The sequence below is a fragment of the Sinohyriopsis cumingii genome, chromosome 8 (genome assembly GCF_028554795.1).
Source record: "Sinohyriopsis cumingii isolate HCF-2022 chromosome 8, ASM2855479v2, whole genome shotgun sequence".
Taxonomy (NCBI): Eukaryota; Metazoa; Mollusca; class Bivalvia; order Unionida; family Unionidae; genus Sinohyriopsis; species Sinohyriopsis cumingii.
In genome coordinates this window covers 103434763-103456158 of record NC_142968.1, presented here as the reverse complement: position 1 = coordinate 103456158, position 21396 = coordinate 103434763, and the positions used below count along the sequence as shown (strand labels likewise).

General features: G+C 37.8%; 1 protein-coding gene across 1 annotated transcript in view; it reads right to left on the bottom strand.

The window, feature by feature from the left end:
- Nucleotides 1–12650: 12650 nt before the first annotated feature.
- LOC149794270 (uncharacterized) overlaps nucleotides 12651–21396 on the bottom strand; it is a 76090-nt gene continuing 67344 nt past the window's right edge. The window contains exons 3-4 of the mRNA XM_089968425.1: nucleotides 13790–13984; nucleotides 12651–13046 (exon numbers count right to left, since the gene is read on the bottom strand). Coding sequence (XP_089824551.1) covers nucleotides 12666–13046; nucleotides 13790–13984 — 576 coding nt within the window. The 3' untranslated portion in view covers nucleotides 12651–12665. The remainder of the gene's footprint in view (nucleotides 13047–13789; nucleotides 13985–21396) is intronic.

The window sequence follows — 21396 nt, the reverse complement described above, 5'->3', positions numbered from 1 at the left end:
CGCATCCATCAGGTTTGACACGCAGGGCATCACTTTCCATGATAGGTGTAGTGGTAGTACTAGTAGTGAGAACAAAGTTCCCATGATGCTTTACTGCATCGCTGAGGTCACAGCGTACGGCATCGCTCTCTTTGCAAGGCACATCATCGCACTCCACTTGACAATCACCGAACTTGAATTGTGCTGTCTGAACTTGTTTTGTGTTTTTCTGAAGATATTCATCTTGTTTGCTTGGTCTTTGTAGTCACAATGAACTATCGATCTTGGAAAATGTCCCTTTTTATACTAGTCGCAATGAAGTCTCAAGTTTGTACATCGTTCCTTTTTTATGTCTAGTTTTGGAAGTCTTCATTTATTTCTTCCTGGACAACGGTGCTACCTTCTCTAAGGTACCGTCATAATTGTACCGTAGTGTGATGGGTGGAAAGGCCATAGAAATGTAAGGACACTGCGGAGACCATCGAGTATGTTCCAGAATAGCTTAATCTTTATACATACATAGATCCATTCGTAACTTCAGACCGCAACTGAAACGCTGTACTTCGTATCCCGATCCAGTCTCAGGTCCCAAGTAGACAAATCCTGTTCTAGCTAAAACATTCGAAGTAGGTAATCCTTCCATATCCGTGGGCCATTTTTGAAACGTTTCCAACGGACGGGCACAATCACAATAGTCAGGCAAGAAGACAGGAAAATGGTAGGGTTTGAACTTGGAGTTCTCATTGGGTTTCTCGCTCGATTCTTGCTGTGGCGAAGTCATCCTTCTTGTTGGTGGCTATCCTCTTACAACCAGTTTTTTATACCAACATGTCCATACGGCAAAGTGAAGTGTTTGGGAAGACACACTCGCTTCTGGTGCACGATTTGATAGACTTTTTCCAAGGGTCGACTGACGATTTGGTGAGTAGGTAAACGTACAATCTTGTGCGGTTGGTAGGTGGTCACTTTAAAATTTCCATCCTCTCCGGACTGCAAGGCTTCTTTCAATACTCCAAAGTTTACCACTCGACTGGTGCGATAATTGAGAGTCAATCCTTTCACTTTACACTCCGTATACACTTCTCCTTGTTTGTCTCGGTATTCGTAGCCGTAATTTTTAGGACCACCACTAGCAAAATTTAAAATCTTCTCGTCGGGGTGTTCGTCTATCCAGGCTCCTAAACGGTCTCCTTCGATGTCAGGGTGACTTTGACCCGAGCGATCGATGTAGATGCAACTGTCCGTGTCAAAGTACAGGACGCAATCTCGTAACAGTTCTAAAGCTTCGTACAATTTTAAGCGAACATGGGCTGTCACGTAAACCGCAATGATGACATTTCCAAATTCGTCGGTTTGTACAAAGTCCAGATCTTCTTCGTAATTGACTAAGATCAAATCCTCACGAACAACTTCCACGTCTTTCATGTATTTGGTTTTGTCGTGAATAATCTGGAAGTACCGGGAAAGTTCTGTCAAATATTCCGTCTTAGGTAAACACGGTCGTTGTGCCATTTTGCCGCACAAGCAATTTAACATCACTTTGGCAAACGATCGCCTGCCTTCGTTTTTCTCGATGTGGTCTAAAGCGATGCCTTCTTTTTCCCAGTATTTCTCTTTGAATGTCTTTTGGTCTTCGGGAGTGTGACACCAAGAAGGATAGCCACTGGCTTCTTGTTTCAGTTTCAAAAAGGCATCCACGTAGTCTGCGAAAATGCCTTTCTGAGTGTGGTCACCCTTGTGGTATTTTTGTGTCTTGGGAAAGTGGTAAATTTCGTACACTTCTAACAGTTGGTATCCCAGGTCCAGAGCTTTAAACAATTCTACGCTGACCCACGTTCCCGTCAAGTCGCGTTCTTCATGGGTGTGCTGACAAGGCTGGTCTTGGTTACACGTTTCGGCATAAGTACGGCACAAGGGAAACATCAGTTTTCCTGGCAATGGTGAGGTAACACGGGATGGTACAAGTCGGTGGGAGGCAAAACTTTGCACTTGATCAAGCCTTCGTATTGTCGAATGTGGTCCAGGTCAATGTGTTCCGTCAACAATTGCGGGTGCCCTGCAGGAAAGCGACAATATTTGCACACGTAAGGATACAATGAACACACGTCCAAGTATTTGGTTTCTTCTCCTTTCTCTTCGTCAGCGTGGTACAGCAAACATGAGGCATTTGTCCGTCCTCCGTACAAACTATTCCGCGGTTTCAGAGGGTCCACCAGCTTGTAACTTTCTACGATGCGTTTAAACTCGGGATCGGTTTTCAAACGGTGATCGTATTCGTGTTCCCACATTTCCACCACTTGGTATCCTTGCTGTTCTAACTTCAAGCGTCGCTGACAAGTGGCCTGGTACAAGTCTTCCATGGTTCATTGTAAAAACTGATTTTTAGTGCCACGTTCAGGGTAACAGACGGGACATCCGTGAAATAAGCAACCGTTAAACTCGTACACGATCTTGGGATTTTCTAAGTCCCAGCCATCTACCAAATACGTTCCGATGGTCTATTCGCCTCCTCCGTTGCGGGCCTGCTGAATCCATTTGTCTTCCTTGTCGCACAAGTAATGTAACCAGCGTAGGGCTTTGACTGAGTATAGACGTTTGACAAAGTTGGTCGTTTGAGGGCTGATGACAGCCAGGGTGTTTTTGGGCATGAATCGTTGACGGTACACTAAGGAACATGCTTTGGCAATGGTGCAAGCTTCTTTCAAAGGATCGACCCTTCCGTGTTCCATACATAGTTCTCCAAATTTTTCCACAGCAACGTCGTAAAATGTCCACGTCGGAACGACAATACTCTAACATTTCTTCCTGAAAGTCGAAGGGATCCGAGGCGTGAGTCTGGTACCAAGCCTAGAAAGTTTCTCGTTGTTCGGTACGCATGTTGTGGGGTCGTAATCGTGAGCCTCAGGCAAATGGGGTAGAACGGCGTGTTGACTGGCTTCGGTATTGAAAAAGTGCGGAAATTAACCTTTGGCCATTTCTGTCATTCCAAACGTTTTAGGCATTCGACTGAAAGTCATGGCCAAGTAGCTCATCGAATCTTTAAACTGCACTTGTCACACTTGCATGGAAATGATTTTGGCTCCGTTCAAGGTCACTTTAGGACGTGCGGTGCCTTGTTCCGTATAGTATCTCAAAAGAAACTGTCCATCGTATCCGGAGAAATTGTGGGCCATCACCGTGGCATGGCGATGACAATTACCGTAACGTTCGATGTCCTCTTGGCTCCACGTCTCATCGATGGGGTCTAAGATCCATCGGGCAAAATTGGCCAGCGTGTTCGGTTCCCGAAAGATTTTTTTTCACGTCCTCCAGGAATCTTGCTGCAGTGAGGGCAATGACTAAAGATAGGTTCTTGGATGCACTTTTCGCATGCTCGGTGAGCCAGGGAGAAATTAGGAATGTGAATGCCAGTCTCTTGCATGCATTCGAAGTCAAAAAAGATTAAATTCTCTTTCTTCTGGTCATCCTCCTGCTGGAGTTGGTATTTTTGAATGTAGCATTGATGTTCCAAGTCCACGATTTGGATACAAATGTGACATCGTTTCTTTCCTGAACATACGTGTGACTTGGCATTATTGGTAAGTATGCCTTGTCCACAAGTCGGACACAATCTCAGGAGTTGACAAGCACTTTTCTGCTGTGAACCTTGCGTTTTTAGATGTTGTTGGTAACAGTCAGGGCTGACAAAAGTGCTCTGACAAGCAGGGCAATGCACTCGTTCTTGTCCTTCGTCCAGACAGGGTTGAGAGGCCAAACATCCCTCATATTTCGATCCACAATGCCTGTGTTGCTCTCGATTGTTATAGCCATAGTCACGTTTCTCACAGTACCAACCGTATCCCAAGAATGCAGTGATACTGGTAATGGCATCGAAATGTTCATCGTGATGATAGACGTGAATGTATTTTCCGTCTTGGAAATCTTTGCCTCGAAACAACAGAGGCCCGCGCACTTCTTGAGGGTGCACTTTCAAGGTGTATCGTGGATCTAGGACATCTTGCAATTTTTGCATTTCAGGAATGCCACAGGATGTGTATTTGGACAGGCCGGCTTGTTGTAACGGGAGTTCTGCTTCACTTCGTTGTTTGGCTCGGTCCGATTGTTGAATAGTTTTCCAGGCTCTTTTCCATTTTACCGTGTCGTTCTTGTTGGCATATGTTCGTCCTACCACGATGGCACGGCTAAACACATCTGTTCTTGAGGATTGTTAATTTGGACGAGGCTACGCTTGATACTACGAAGGTCGTCCACCAATAATACCTTTCTTCGTTGTCCCGTCCCCTTGGGGAGAGAGACGTGAGTCATGAACAGTGTGGCTTTTCCACCGGTGATGTGAAACTTGTCGTTGAATTGTTGCACGTGTTGAATCTTGTCGATGACTTTGGAAGGTGTCAATTCTGCTGGGTTGCTAAACTCGATCCAAACTGGAGATTTCAGACTGTCGTGATGAATGGAAGGTCTGTAATGTATTTTCCCACTGATGCTATACCGTCCCACTTCACTACTGTGGACTCTGTCGCACAGAGATAAAATATCAAAGGGGGTCCATTGTCAGAACTCTCTAAAGAGGAGACGTAGAAGCCCAACTATATACGTAAGGTATAATATTCTGATCGCATGTATTGTGCTCGACATCTTTTATCTAACCGCGAACTCGTCGAAGTCGTCTCGACTACTTTTCTTCTAAGGTTTCATACGACTGGGATTGGTTACTCTTTACCGACTGTCAAACAGGGGTTGAAATCAAAATTCTCCGAGTAAGGGTCCAAGCGTCGCAAAGTTTGGCTGCAATCTGTTCATAGAATTATAACGGTTTTAAATACTGCTGGTATCCGTAAAGACCCTAGTAGTTTTCCGCTTGCATTAGATAAACACCGTCAAAAATGCTTTTGGGAGTCATCTATATCTCTATGTAGAAGATATCGTACAATAATAAATGCCAAGATCATTTTAGTGGTGAACTGTAGGAACCAGATATGGACGGAAGAGGAAATCTGCTAATGGTATTTGTTACAATTATCATATATTAATCTCCGGATTGCAAGAAATCGGGTCGACGAATTTTCTTTCAACTTTTCCTACACTTGGAAGAGATCCCTAGCTAGATATTCTCCGAGAGGTGTTGAAATCGCTATATACTATTCAGGGGTTCAATAATTACATGTAATCTTTCAATCGATCCAAATTTGCGACTTTTTCATACCCGGTGCCCATAGGTTGCCCCTTTATTCCGCTGATTCCTCTCGATGAGATTCATTAGGACTTCTTTCGTGGCTCGACACTATCCCCTAGAGATAAATGCCCGTGAAAAGTTAATGTCAAAACTCTTTAAAGAGGAGACGTATTGGCCCACCTGTATAAGTAAGATATTATCTTCTTGCCGCATATGCTGTACTCTCCCACCCCCCCTTTATGAAGCCCCAGTTTCTGGAAATCGGTTAAACAAATTCTTTCAATGACTTTGGCTTATGTTGGAACAGATTCCTGAATAGAAACTGTTCATCAGAAGTTGCAATCAAAACCGTACGGTACGGTTTAATTCGCACTATTCTAAGATCTGACTCACACTGAGCGTGTTTCAGACACATACTCGTATGTTTGTTTATCCAGTTCCACAGATTTCAAGACAAAAGTCGATGTCAACTGAAGGCTTCCTAAACCCGTACGTACTTGAAATAATTCTGCTCTAAGCACATTATGACTACATAAGAGAAATCTCCAATTTCACACTTGTATGGTTTTTTTGTGGTTTCACGTTCACTTGAGTCAGTAGTAAGCTTTTCGAACACAAATACTAATATTTCGCGCCATGCACAACAGGACGCGACCCCAACATCTAACACAACTAATTAATCCTATCTCAAACTACTAATTATGTATACCCACCAATATCATAACTCCTTAATCCACTTAGTCCGTGATTTGTCTCAAGTGAGCTTTATATAGCTGGCACCAAAAAACACTCTTATTTCTCTAACTGGGTTAGAACAACACCAATGCATGCCCTGAAAGTCTTTTAATCTTCAATAAGTAAGTTATAACCAATTACTTATGGAACTGTGAATAAAGAATGAATACCCAACTGGATGTGAATAAGGAATAAGTAACCAAATGTATGTAGAAATAGTTGAATCGGGAATAAGTAACTGGTTACTTATTCCTTATTAAATCGGTAACTGGTTACTTATTCCTTATTCAATCGGGCATAAGGAATAAGGAACAAGGAATAAGTAACCAACTTGATGTCGATTAGAATTTTGCAGTATTTTCATCATCAATTTTTTTTCTTTCTGTTTCTAAGCGAAGACGAATTTCTTAGGCAAAAGGTGGTACGAAGTTTGGTTTCTCGCATACAAGACTCGGTACATGCAGGATGGGATGGATCAAAAGATAGTTTGGTAATTTCCTGAAAACCCATTTTTATTCCTCTGGGATAAAGTGATAATTAACTGGCCTCAACTTAGAAGCTTTCTATTCCACAATCTATATTTGTTTCTGTTCTCCAATCTGTGTTTGCCAATACTCTAATTAAATCCAGAACTTTATGAAATATTGTGCCGTACGTATCTAATATGTTGATAGAAATGTTTCCATGCTTTATTTCTTCGAGCTCTTGCAGCATCTGGCTCTTCAGGTGAATATATCATGTATTTTCATCATTCACACCCTGAGTACACCAAACAATGCTGAATCCGAATGTATAAAGAAGCTTTTAAATATCGTTAACCAAGTAATCACATTCCCCCAAAACAGCTTAACTGTAAATTGTAGCATTGTTTAGGATATCTGTCTTCCGGCAATTTACGTATTCTTAGCCAATATTTCAAAATACGTTTATGAATTATACACTGCATACTAATTCTTCCTTATTCGTTATATACACATGCATTTGGAGTAGACTTAGCCAGATTGTATTCCATTTTATGCTGTCACAGTCTAATTAGTGTGCTGCACCGTCTTATTTACTACTTGCAAATTCAGCCTCACAGTCGCCTGAAACCAGTCCAGACGAGAAAGTTCCATAGTTTTACATTCATAAAACAAACACTGTAAAGTACTGTAACCTGTCCCGGGGGGGGGGGGGGGTAAGGAGGGTAAGGGCATAAGGCAGCTAGTCTAACTTGATCTCGTGATTGAGAGAAACAAAATAATTTTAACAAATCCATATATTGGCCACAATTGACAGTTTCAATCGTTTACGATAAATATTCTAAATGTGTCATCGAAGTGAGTACTGTTGATTTGTTTATACTAACTTTTGATCTGATTGCATATATTCATATTGCAAAGAAAATGACTAGGTTGTGCACCAACCTGCATTGTCACTATCAATAAAGAGGAATTTACTGACTAAAAGGGACTGTCATGAGCATTTAGTTTTAATTATTTACGAGACTTTGATTTGATGACGTAAGCGGATTGCAAACAATAAAATATTTGGCGGAAGCTCCGGGTCATTTGAAATTGATTACAAGCAGATTTTCTTTAAAGAACGAAATGGCAGTGAATTAAGCATGAATAGAAGAAAATAAATATTTTACCTGGCGATTGTGTCTCTTAGACAATCTTCACGTGTTCTTATGATTATATCTTTGTATGGAGACTGAAATCAAAGACCAACCGAAGCTTGATTCATTCATCCGTAATATCAGATTTGTGTATAGGCTCTAGGCAAAGGAGGCGTATTTAAGACGCGGTCTAACCATTTTTTAAAAAAAGTATTAGCATTTTATATAATGTTTGGTTTTGATGTTTCTTTGTTAACTCCTTTCAAACAGGAATGGATCAGAGAAAGAAAGAAACAAGCAACAACAATAACAGAAAAAGAAACAAAAGAGAAAACAAAAACTCTAAATTATAGGTAATATCTGAAGAATTCTCTGATAGTAAATTAGATTATATACCAAAAGAGTTCCAACAGACTTGCAAGGAATATAAATATTCTGTCAAATGTTTGGTATAAATATTGAAAATAGTTTATAAACAATATTTAATTTGTAAGAAGAAACAATGTCTTATGAACACCTATTTTCCCAAGTCAGTTCGCCCCTATCATATTTGGTATTTTAAAGATTTGGATTTCAAATCAATAATAAAAATAAACGTTATGGTAAAGATGCATATATTGTCTAAGTTTATAACATTTCGTTATATTGTTTTTATCTTGTATTGTGATGATTATGTTACATACATCGATTAGGTTTATGCTTTATTTTTCTGTTCTCCACCATCTCCAGGACTCACGGTACTAATTCCACTCCAATGATAAACATATGGAAACACTATCATATTCAAAATTCAATAACTTAAAATTTATGGGTGCTGATAATGACACCTATAATTTTTCGTGTACATCTAACCTTGGTGCAAGCTTATGTGTGGAGAACACCATATGACCCGCGGCAATTTGTTTACATACATGTGCATGAAACACGTGTTATTGATTCTGCACCAAATGAATCAGGTGCTACTTTCAGTAATGAGTACTCCTGAGTCAAGCCTGTAAAAATGCTAAAATTGCATCAGTAGAAATTTGTCAATATTTTTTTTACATTACGTATAGGATAAGCTCTCAAAAGATATTTTTCCTAAAATTTTAATTTTCATTATTAACCAATTATGGACCACCAAACCTGTAAATACTCTATTATTTCTTCACCCATTTCTAGACTGGTTCACAGTTCTTCCATATAATTAGTACCGTGTGTCCTCCAGCAACATGGGGTGAGCAAGTACAAACAAGTGATTAACATGTGCTGCAGAAACAAAACTGTAGTACAAATGAAAACATTTCATTCAAATAAATTGCACAAATAAGGCAAGAAATTATTACAAATTTTGGACAGGCAAGCAAACGTGTTAAAGGGGAAAACAGTACGCTGAGTGTGGATATGAAGACCAAGAATTACAAATAAATAATATACCTGTTGTGTGTGTTGTGTGAGTATGTGTTGTGTGTGTGTATGTGTTGTGTGTGTGTTGTGTGTATGTGTTTGTTGTGTGTGTGGGTCTGTGTGTGTGTGTGTGTGTGTGTGAAAACCTTAACGTCAGACTCCATTTTAAAATACAAAAATTAATACAATATTGCTGGAAGAAAAAAAATAATTGAACAAAAATAATAACAGTTATAGTGAATAAAGTGTTGAGACTGATTTTTCAATGAATGGTACAGAAACATAATCTCCTTTGCAGAGAACTGCTCAATAACAACGGGCTGAAGGAAACATCCAGTGTGATATTAAATTAAAAAAGGAAATGAAGTGAATTTGTTTATTATTAAAATTGTTAAGCATACAAATAGAGGTATACACCTATCACATAAATGTTTGAGCGTTGATAAGGTAGAACACTTTAACCTATAAGTTGTTTTTGAAGAGCATTTTACTTGGATTTTTATAATAATGGATTGAAGTTTTCTTAAGTACCATATGAACGCATTAAGTACATCCCTATGATACATCTACCTGTCTAACAATCCCTCAATCCATCATCCTTTCTTTCACTAATAGTTAAGACAGCACACTGAAACATCTACCTGACCAAGACTTATCTATGATATATCTGCCTGTCCAACAATTCTTCAACCCACCCATCCCTTCTTTCACTAATCATTAAGACAGCACATTGAAACATCTACCTGACCAAGAATTATCTATGATGTATCTACCTGTCCAACAATTCTTCAATCCACCCATCCCTTCTTTCACTAATGATTAGGTACAACACTACGAAACATATACCTGACCAATAATTCTTCAATCCACCCATCCCTTCTTTCACTAATGATTAGGTACAACACTACGAAACATATACCTGACCAAGAATTATCTATGATGTATCTACCTGTCCAACAATTCTTCAATCCACCCATCCCTTCTTTCACTAATGATTAGGTACAACACTACGAAACATATACCTGTCCAATAATTCTTCAATCCACCCATCCCTTCTTTCACTAATGATTAGGTACAACACTACGAAACATATACCTGACCAAGAATTATATATGATGTATCTACCTGTCCAACAATTCTTCAATCCACCCATCCCTTCTTTCACTAATCATTAAGACAGCACATTGAAACATCTACCTGACCAAGAATTATCTATGATGTATCTACCTGTCCAACAATTCTTCAATCCACCCATCCCTTCTTTCACTAAACATTAAGACAGCACATTGAAACATCTACCTGACCAAGAATTATCTACGATATATCTACCTGTTCAACAATTCTTCAATCCACCCATCCCTTCTTTCACTAATGATTAGGTACAACACTACGAAAACATATACCTGTCCAATAATTCTTCAATCCACCCATCCCTTCTTTCACTAATGATTAGGTACAACACTACGAAACATATACCTGACCAAGAATTATCTATGATGTATCTACCTGTCCAACAATTCTTCAATCCACCCATCCCTTCTTTCACTAATGATTAAGTACAACACTACGAAACATATACCTGTCCAATAATTCTTCAATCCACCCATCCCTTCTTTCACTAATGATTAGGTACAACACTACGAAACATATACCTGACCAAGAATTATCTATGATGTATCTACCTGTCCAACAATTCTTCAATCCACCCATCCCTTCTTTCACTAATCATTAAGACAGCACATTGAAACATCTACCTGACCAAGAATTATCTATGATGTATCTACCTGTCCAACAATTCTTCAATCCACCCATCCCTTCTTTCACTAAACATTAAGACAGCACATTGAAACATCTACCTGACCAAGAATTATCTACGATATATCTACCTGTTCAACAATTCTTCAATCCACCCATCCCTTCTTTCACTAATGATTAGGTACAACACTACGAAAACATATACCTGTCCAATAATTCTTCAATCCACCCATCCCTTCTTTCACTAATGATTAGGTACAACACTACGAAACATATACCTGACCAAGAATTATCTATGATGTATCTACCTGTCCAACAATTCTTCAATCCACCCATCCCTTCTTTCACTAATGATTAAGTACAACACTACGAAACATATACCTGTCCAATAATTCTTCAATCCACCCATCCCTTCTTTCACTAATGATTAGGTACAACACTACGAAACATATACCTGACCAAGAATTATCTATGATGTATCTACCTGTCCAACAATTCTTCAATCCACCCATCCCTTCTTTCACTAATCATTAAGACAGCACATTGAAACATCTACCTGACCAAGAATTATCTATGATGTATCTACCTGTCCAACAATTCTTCAATCCACCCATCCCTTCTTTCACTAAACATTAAGACAGCACATTGAAACATCTACCTGACCAAGAATTATCTACGATATATCTACCTGTTCAACAATTCCTCAATCCACCCATCCCTTCTTTCACTAATGATTAGGTACAACACTACGAAAACATATACCTGTCCAATAATTCTTCAATCCACCCATCCCTTCTTTCACTAATGATTAGGTACAACACTACGAAACATATACCTGACCAAGAATTATCTATGATGTATCTACCTGTCCAACAATTCTTCAATCCACCCATCCCTTCTTTCACTAATCATTAAGACAGCACATTGAAACATCTACCTGACCAAGAATTATCTATGATGTATCTACCTGTCCAACAATTCTTCAATCCACCCATCCCTTCTTTCACTAATAATTAAGACAGCACATTGAAACATCTACCTGACCAAGAATTATCTACGATATATCTACCTGTTCAACAATTATTCAATCCACCCATCACTTCTTTCACTAATGATTAGGTACAACACTACGAAACATATACCTGTCCAATAATTCTTCAATCCACCCATCCCTTCTTTCACTAATGATTAGGTACAACACTACGAAACATATACCTGTCCAATAATATCTCAATCTAACTTATCCCTTCTTCACTAATAATTATGTACAGCACAATGAAACATCTGCCTGTCCAATAATCCCTTAATCCACCCACCCTTCTTCACTAATCATTAGGACAGAACTATAAAACATCTACCTGTCCAAACATTCTCTATGACACATTTACCTGTCTAACAACTCCTCATTCCACCCATCCCTTTCCTCACTAACCACTTATTCACAAATTCAGACAAGTAATTATAAATCAAAGCATATCGACACACAAAATGGCATAACGGTCATGGATATTCCTTTCGTCACAAGCTTCAAAACGTACTGAAAAAAATTAATACCACCCTACCTAACTGCATACAGAAAATATTAAAGACAGACAGACATAACAGATAAATACACTGATGTCATTCCAAACGATTTCAATGTTGATTTCAATGTGGATAATTAGTGATGATCAATTTATTATCTGTGATAAAAATAATCTAATCGTCGCGAGCCTAAGCTAGTAAACCCGTAAAGCACAGAATTGGAAATGAAATGTTACAGATTTTTTTTTCCAAAACTAATTTCCAAACAGTGTCATACAGATGAACAAACCATTCATTTTTAAAATAGAAATGTGTTCACTGAATACGAATGCCCCGTACTATTCACCTTATATGACCCTGTAGAATAGTATGCACAAGACGATGCTTTAAGAGCGGAACTTAAACCAGATTTGACTGCCGATCGGATGGACGAATGGAAAGAGGGAGAATTCTTGAAGGGACGTAGCGGAAAAAATGTATCCATATACAAATATTGAATGGATTTCTTTGTATCTATTTCTTTTTGAATAATGAGTCTCGAGCAACACAGGTGCCAAATCCTGGCAGGTCCTGGACGTGCTGGTAGCCATTTTTCTCCATAAACGATTTTATATCTTTGTAATAGTTATTATCATTGCCATTCAAATATTCTACAGTAAAAGTGTCAATATGAAGTTTATCAAACGGAATGCTTTGAAGCACTGAGAGTTCTCTACCTTCTACATCAAGACTAAAGTAATCGATATTAGTCTGATTCACGGCCAAAAGAACTGAATACAGGGAAAAGCACGGCACTTCTATAACATTCACTTTCATCTTCATTTCTTTGACCCAGTTTTTGTCTTCTTGATCTACCCAAACTCGTCCCATTTCATTGCCTCTGTTGAATTCAAGCTGAAATACAAAAGCAAGCAGTTTAAAAAGTATGAAAAAGTTATACCACTTTGATGAATGTAATTTCTGGACTGTATGTATGTATGTATGTATGTATGTATGTATGTATGTATGTATGTATGTATGTATGTATATGTGTGTGTGTGTGTGTATGTGCATGCATGTATGTATGTATGTATGTGTGTGTGTGTGTTTATGTATGTATGTATGTATGTATGTATGTATGTATGTATGTATGTATGTATGTATGTGTCTGTGTCTGTGTGTACGTGCGTTTGGATAGATGGATGGAATGCAAGCTTTTGTATACTGCACAGATCCAGTTCTATAAACTTCAAGTCCCATATTCCGTTTACTTTGGGTTCCTCGTACAGAGTCCTAAATTAAAAAGTTTCTTTGACAGAATCTAATTTTTTCTTAAAAAGTCTTTTACAGGATCCTAAATTTTCGAAAAGGTTCTTTTACAGAGTCCTAAATTAAAAAAAGAAAACCAGTAATTAAGGAGTGTCTCAATTTAAGAATCGTTTATATAGTAGTCATTGTCAATCACTATTCTCTTCTTCTTCGATGTTTCTCATCATAGTAGTTGCAATCTTCATTCTTATCGGCATTGGCATCATAATCTTAATCATCGCAATTTTATTATTATTATTATTATTATTATTATTACTATTATTATTATTGAAACTTTACCGGTCACAATATAACAAAAACTCCAGCATAAGAATTGCCAGAACACTTACTATGGAAGGCTGTGGCTTAATATTTAGACATGAATTAACCAGTATAGCCTTCCTGTTCTTGGCCCTTAGTTTTTCGAACACAAACGGATCCGGTTCGATCAGCAGACCGTTCCATTTTCTAACCTTCTCAAAGAAGAGTGTGTTGGATATTGATTCTCCATCATAAGCGCCAGCCTCTATGTAGAATCCTTTTTCCTAACAATAAAGAAGAAAATAAACTAGTATAACTAAAATATCTAGACTGTTTTCATGTAATTGTTACTCCTAGTCGTGTAGTATATTTCAAGATTTTATTGTAAAATTGCTGTTCTAGTTGTTGTTGTCTTAGTCAACTCACACGAGGTTAGGAACTGCCTCAGCACAAATCGTTTCATTTTGTGCCATGATTATTTAACAGTTTTCCAAACAAACAGACGGTTACACAAGGAGAAAAAGGGGAGGGTTTTTCGCTAAACACGAGATAATTAATGTAACATTATACATGTGTAACTGACCAATCAGAACCCTCTGTGCATGAGTCATGGCTCCACTGGTACTATCTACAGGCGTCTGCCTCTTTGATAGCACTCTGTGTTAAGACCTCACAGTAGTTATTTGTATATATTAAAGTTATTGATAGTTAGAACACGGCGCCTCGTCTTATGTTTTAACACAATAACACAACATGGTGTCAGATGTGGGGTAATAATTATAATTGGAATAGCACATGGATCGTAAATGGATATTTTGAAACAATAACTTTACAATCCACGGAAGATTTTGCACGAATTTAAAACCTTAAAAACGTTGAAATTTCTGCATACGAACTTAATACCTTCGAAATGGATCTTTTCGGCGTGCCAACCCCTACCATGGACTGGGACAATTCCAACCTTACCACCTCATGGGCTAAATTCCAACAACACTGTGAATTAATATTTAATGGACCGATGAGTAGAAGAAGTGAAACACATATAAGTTTAGAATGTAGATACCTAAACAATCCCAGACAAAAAAAATAATAAATAAAACTATCAATAAACTAGGCAATTTCAACCCGCTAAACCTACTCTACACAGTCCAGATTAATGACAAACAACAATAGGGTGCAGTAATTAACTTTATTTATATGGCCATCAATGAAAGAAAAAATAAAAACTGGAATACTGAATTAGAATAAAATATGGAAAGCCTAACGGCTAGTTAAAAAACACCAGACCCATTATCATTAATACTATTATTTCACAGATGCTCAAACTTCCGAATAACCCTAAATAAGGTTAATTTAAATAACATCAGAATAGTCCAGAAAAGACAGAAAGGCTAGTTCAAATAACACTGGATTTACAGCAATCTAATTATAGAACCAGGTGGCTACCACGTGACCCGGTTCACATGTGATAGTAAATATACATGAGACATTCCTTCCATTAATCAATGCAGTTTACTACAACTGCGGATAAACACCATCCGCCGTTGTAGCTTCCATAGTGTACATGTGTTTTAACATGTACTAAACAAAATTTGCTTTAATAACTATAAATAAAAATAATTTGACTTATTTAGAAAACTTATGATGACGGGGTATAGTGAAGGGGAAGTCACACTGTGACATCTCAATATATATATATATATATATATATATATATATATATATATATATATATATATATATATATATATATATATATATATATATGTAACTTTTCATTAGCCAAAATTGTATAAATACAAAAACATAGTGAAGGAGTACAAAAAAGGGAAAGTCATCATCTGACACCTAAAAAGGACCCAAATGTGCCTCTCCACTAATAACCCAAAAAGAAAAACAAATAAAATTTGATTTTCAAAATTTGACATATAATCTTGTAACCTTATAATCTTTGGAAATTTTTTTACCTTTGGCTGTTAAGAAATACAGAACAAGAAATAGTATTCTTGGAAAAATATGATGGAGGTTTCAAGCAGAGAGTATGAATAAAGATTCTATTTTTGGACTCTCCATCATAATACAAATATTCAAAATCCAACACAAAATTCTAAACAAATCAATGGAATATACATCCTGCCTTCAAACAATGAAATTTGAGTCTAAATACAAGAGACTCAAATCTACCAATCAAAAACGAAGATACATCCCATGGTCGGTATAGCGCCACAACGTAAAATAATAGAAAGCACTATAACAAATCCAACCTATATTTCAGATACTAAGACACTAACATGCCTTTTAACAATGGATTAATGAGTAATTTCACGGTATAGCTTTCAATTTGCCGAGAACTATACCAAAATGTTTTAAAATGAATAAAGAGTACAAAAAAGAATAATGCGTGGTTGAATGTTTTCAATCACGTCCGCGCCTACAATGATTTCAATCCGTTTTTCTTGTCAACCTCCATTATGGACAAATGACTATTGAATAATCAGACCATGGTTGAGGTTTCAAGCGGAAGGTCAAACTTGACTCCCTACAAGGGATCTGCACGTGGAACCTCGGCCATAAACTCTGATTTGTAGATCAAGAAAGTAAATCAAAACCCAAAAGGATTATGATGTTATCATCACATCCATGGAAAAAAAAATTCAAACATAATTAATCTAACAATAACTAAACTTAATAAATATGGACGTCTTCATTTATGCTTGCATAATGAGGAAATTCCACCCTTATTTGACTAACACAAGTGCTAAGGCACATTCTATTAAAAACTAAAACAACAGAATAAATTTTCCACCACTGTGAGTGGAAAAATCTTCCAACATATTATATGCCATGGCATATACAGACGCACTTCATACACTCAAAAAACAAAAATACAACTCAAACAGCTATCATTTTTGGGATATAAATAGAAACAAAAGACTTGAAAAATTTGAAATAGTTATGCTGTCCGACATCAAACAAACACATACAAGACACATCCCTTAATAAAAAATTAAAATACATAAACGGACATTTGACTCTGGCAAAGTCACTTATAAAAAACCTACATAAATAGGGAAAAGGGAAGGAAATCAGCCAATGGCAATAACGTGCCACTGGGGTAATAGTGCAACCCTAATCCGAAGCAAATTTGTTGGAGATCAGGCCCACTGTCAACCCCAACAAATGGAAGAAAGTACACAGGTTATGCTTCCTGGGATAAATAAAACTCAATACGATTTGATGGATCAAAAAGAAATCAATCCTGCTAAATTCAATAATACTGCATTATTGTTTTTTAACAGACACACTTACAGATCTTACGGGATGACAGGGGAAACCCACACCACAAACACTTTTAGAGATAGGGATGGGGGTAGGGAGTGTCAAAACTAGAAGAAGTGATGCGGTCAAAGCCAACTACATTCTACTGTGGGTAGGCGACAAAGGTAGAGATATTTTCAACACATGGACTCTGACGGATGAAGATTAAAGGGACCCATCAACGCTCTTTACAAAATTCAAACATCACGTGCAACCACAAATAAATCCGGTCTTTGCCAGATTCAAGTTTAACAATGAAATTCAAGGCTCCAGGACAATAGACCAATATGTGACTTCATTTAAACTCTTGGCCAAGGACTGTCTCTTCAAAGACGAAGACGACAAGATTCGTGATGGAATTGTCTTCGGGGTATCGTCACCAAGGATACGAGAAAAACTTACTAACGAAGGTGAAAAGTTGACCTTGGAAAAGGCTATTAACATCAGTCAAAGCCATGAATATGCCCAGGAGCAGCACCAGACCATGTCTGCATCAGCCAGACCGGAAGTACATGCGACAATTCAACGAAGGCCAAGACAAAAGAACTACAGCCGAAGAAGAAATGGACCACATCTTCCAGACGGAGCGTCAACGCGACCTGTGGACACTCCGGATACAAGTCACATTCAAGCCAGGACAAGTGCCCTGCATAAGGAAAGACTTGCAGTAAGTGTCATAAACTCAATCACTCTGAGAAAGTGTGCTTATCAAAAACGGTCAGTGTGATTAACAATGAACATAAAAACGAGGATTTATATATTGACAGTGTAAAAAGGGACATAATTGCCAATGGCCAGGCGTATACGGCGATAGAGGTAGGACCTAATTTAGTTTCTATTGATTTTAAATTGGATACTGGCTCTCAAGTTAACATCATACCATCGCATATATTCAAAAAGCTAGGCATAAAACATCCACTTCAACCTACATTAAGCACATTATCCGCACATGACGGCAAATTATTGAGTACAGTCAATCTCACGTGTAAACGCACTGAACGTACACATGAACTCGAGTTCTACATTGTTAAAACGAAAGCATCACCTATTCTTGGTTTACAGTCTTGTATGGAGTTAGGTTTAGTTAAATTTACATACTCTGTTCAGACACACATGTCAAATTTACAATGTAACAAGAGTACGCCCCTCACTAAGGCAGTTGTTCTCAAGGAATATGCCTAAGTCTTCAACGGCATAGGTCTTTTCCCTGGGGAATGTACCATACACATCGACCCCAAGGATACACCTGTAGTGCACCCTCCGCGACGAGTACCTGTCGCACTTCAAGACAGACTCAAAACTGAACTTGATCGCATGGAAAACGAAAATATCATTGCCCCGGTTACATCACCTACAGCATGGGTAAATTCTATGGTTGTCGTAGAAAAGCAGTCGGGTAAACTAAGGGTATGTCTCGACCCACAAGATCTTAATAAAGCAATTTTGCGTCCCCATTACCCTATGCGCACACTAGACGATATCCTACCCCAATTATCAGGTGCAAAATACTTCACCAAATTGGATGCACGGTCAGGATATTGGGCAATAAAACTGTCACGTGACTCATCATACCTCACAATTTTCAACACCCCTTACGGCCGTCATCTTTTCTTGCGTCTCCCATTTGGTTTGAAATCATCTCAGGATGAATTCCAAAGGCTGATCGATGAGAGCTTGGAAGGTTCAAGTGGTATCGTTTCGATTTGCGACGATATACTAGTTTTCGGACGCACACGCGACGAACATGATACAAATTTGAGAAATTTTCTCAAACGTTCCCTCGAAAAAGGAATCCGGCTAAATGAGGAAAAACTAGAAGTAGGTGTTACAGAAGTACAGTACTTCGGGCACATTCTGTCAGCAGAAGGTCTCAAACCCGACCCTGCCAAGGTATCAGCGGTCAGAGAAATGGAACCCCCTCGTAACCGCGCAGAGTTAGAAACCATTCTTGGCATGGTTAACTACTTGTCCAAATTTGACCCAAATTTGGCTGGGGTCACCAGTCCGTTAAGACAACTGTTAGCGAAAGATGTAGAGTTTTCATGGGACTCTCCGCAAACAGACGCATTTCAAAAGGTCAAAGACATAATTACTACAAGTACGGGACCTGTTCTGTCCTATTTTGACCCTAAGAAACCAATGACTTTGCAAGTTGACGAGTCAAAATATGGGCTCGGTGCCGCCCTAATGCAAGATGATAAGCCCGTGGCTTATGCATCAAAATCCTTGACTACAACTGAAATTAATTATGCTCAGATAGAGAAAGAAATGTTCGCTATACTGTTCGGATGCAAACGGTTCCATCAAGATGTATACGCGAGAAAGGTACACGTTCAAACTGACCACCTTCCACTTGTCGCTATAATGAAAAAGCCCCTCTATGCAGCCCCACCGCGACCACAACGCATGCTTTTGCAACTGAAGCGTTATGACCTAGAGGTAAAACATTACCAAGGTAAGAACATACCCGTAGCAGACACACTCTCCCGTAAGTTCTTATCTGATACACACCCCACCTTATCTGAAGGTATAGATATGCATGTGCACATGGTGCTATCGGCATTACCTGTATCTGATTAAAAGAAGGAAGAAATTCAATCTCTCACTGAACAAGACCCCCAGCTGGTCATACTGAAACAGGTCATAATTGAAGGTTGGCCTGAAAAGAGGTCAAGCTGTCAATCAGAGATAATTGACTATTGGAATTATAGAGATACACTTTCAGTTGTAGATGGGTTAATCTTGAAAGGTCAAAAAATAGTCATACCACAAGTCCTCAGGCAGAAAATGCTAGAAACTGTACATTCAAGACATTTAGGTATTGAGAAGTGTCTGAAAAGAGCCAGAGATGTCTTGTTTTGGCCAAGAATCTCAGTTGACATTTCCGATTTAGTGTCAAAATGCTCTATCTGCTTGGAGCGCACAAGTTCTAACCAAAAGGAACCTCTCATATCCCATTACGTCCCTGAATATCCATGGCAAAAAGTCGCCACAGACCTATTTACATGGGATAATAAAGAGTACATTGTTGAAGTAGATTATTTCAGTCGCTACTTTGAAGTTAAGGCACTCGCAAGCTCAAAGAGTTGCACTGTTATTAATCACATGAAAAGCATATTCGCGCGCTTCGGAATACCGGAAGTCGTTGTCAGCGACAATCAAACATGCTTTTCTTCCGAGAGTTCTCAAGCTTCGCGAAAGAATGGGACTTTAAATATGTTACATGGAGTCCCACATACCCTCAGTCGAACGGCCTAGCGGCATATATATATATATATATATATATATATATATATATATATATATATATATATATATATATATATATATATATATATATATATATATATATATATCAAACTGAGGGTCACATTAGTATGTGTAGGTATGTGATACGCTGAATATGTGATATTACAAAATACTGAATACAAATAATATAGAATTCTTATCATTTCTTCCTCTTGGAATTCTTGATTATATTACATACTCCGTGTCTTCAAGATAAATCTAAGTATTCTTGTAAAAAAAAAATCACAACACTATTCAGACAATGTATTTGGAGTGCCTGTCAATCAAACACATCACAATAACAGTCAGCTAATCTTATTTTGGTACAAAATATCACCTACAATCTATTATGCACAATACAATATAGAAATCCCATATTTAAAGCTAGCTTTCAAACACAGGGAACTGAAATAGGGGCATTCTAGCTGGACAGTTAGCTGGGAATCTAAAAGCAATTAATTTTGACATGAATGAAATTCACACTTGCTAATAACAAGTTGATGACAGATTCATGTTACTTTGATGTTGTATTCTGGCGGCAGCTATTGGCCATCTCATTATAATGAACTTTCATTTAAAGAAGTTTGCACATCATATAAGGAAGAAAGCACAGCATATAATGAAGTTTGCAAAGCATATAAAGAAGTTTGCACATCATATAAGTACAAATGCACAGCATATAAAGAAGTTTGCACATCATATAAGGAAGAAAGCACAGCATATAATGAAGTTTGCACATCATATAAGTACAAAAGCACAGCATATAATGAAGTTTGCACAGCATATAAAGAAGTTTGCACATCATATAAGTACAAAAGCACAGCATATAATGAAGTTTGCACATCATATAAGTACAAATGCACAGCATATAATGAAGTTTGCACATCATATAAGTACAAAAGCACAGCATATAAAGAAGTTTGCACATCATATAAGTACAAATGCACAGGATATAATGAAGTTTGCACATCATATAAGTACAAAAGCACAGCATATAATGAAGTTTGCACAGCATATAAAGAAGTTTGCACATCATATAAGTACAAAAGCACAGCATATAATGAAGTTTGCACATCATATAAGTACAAAT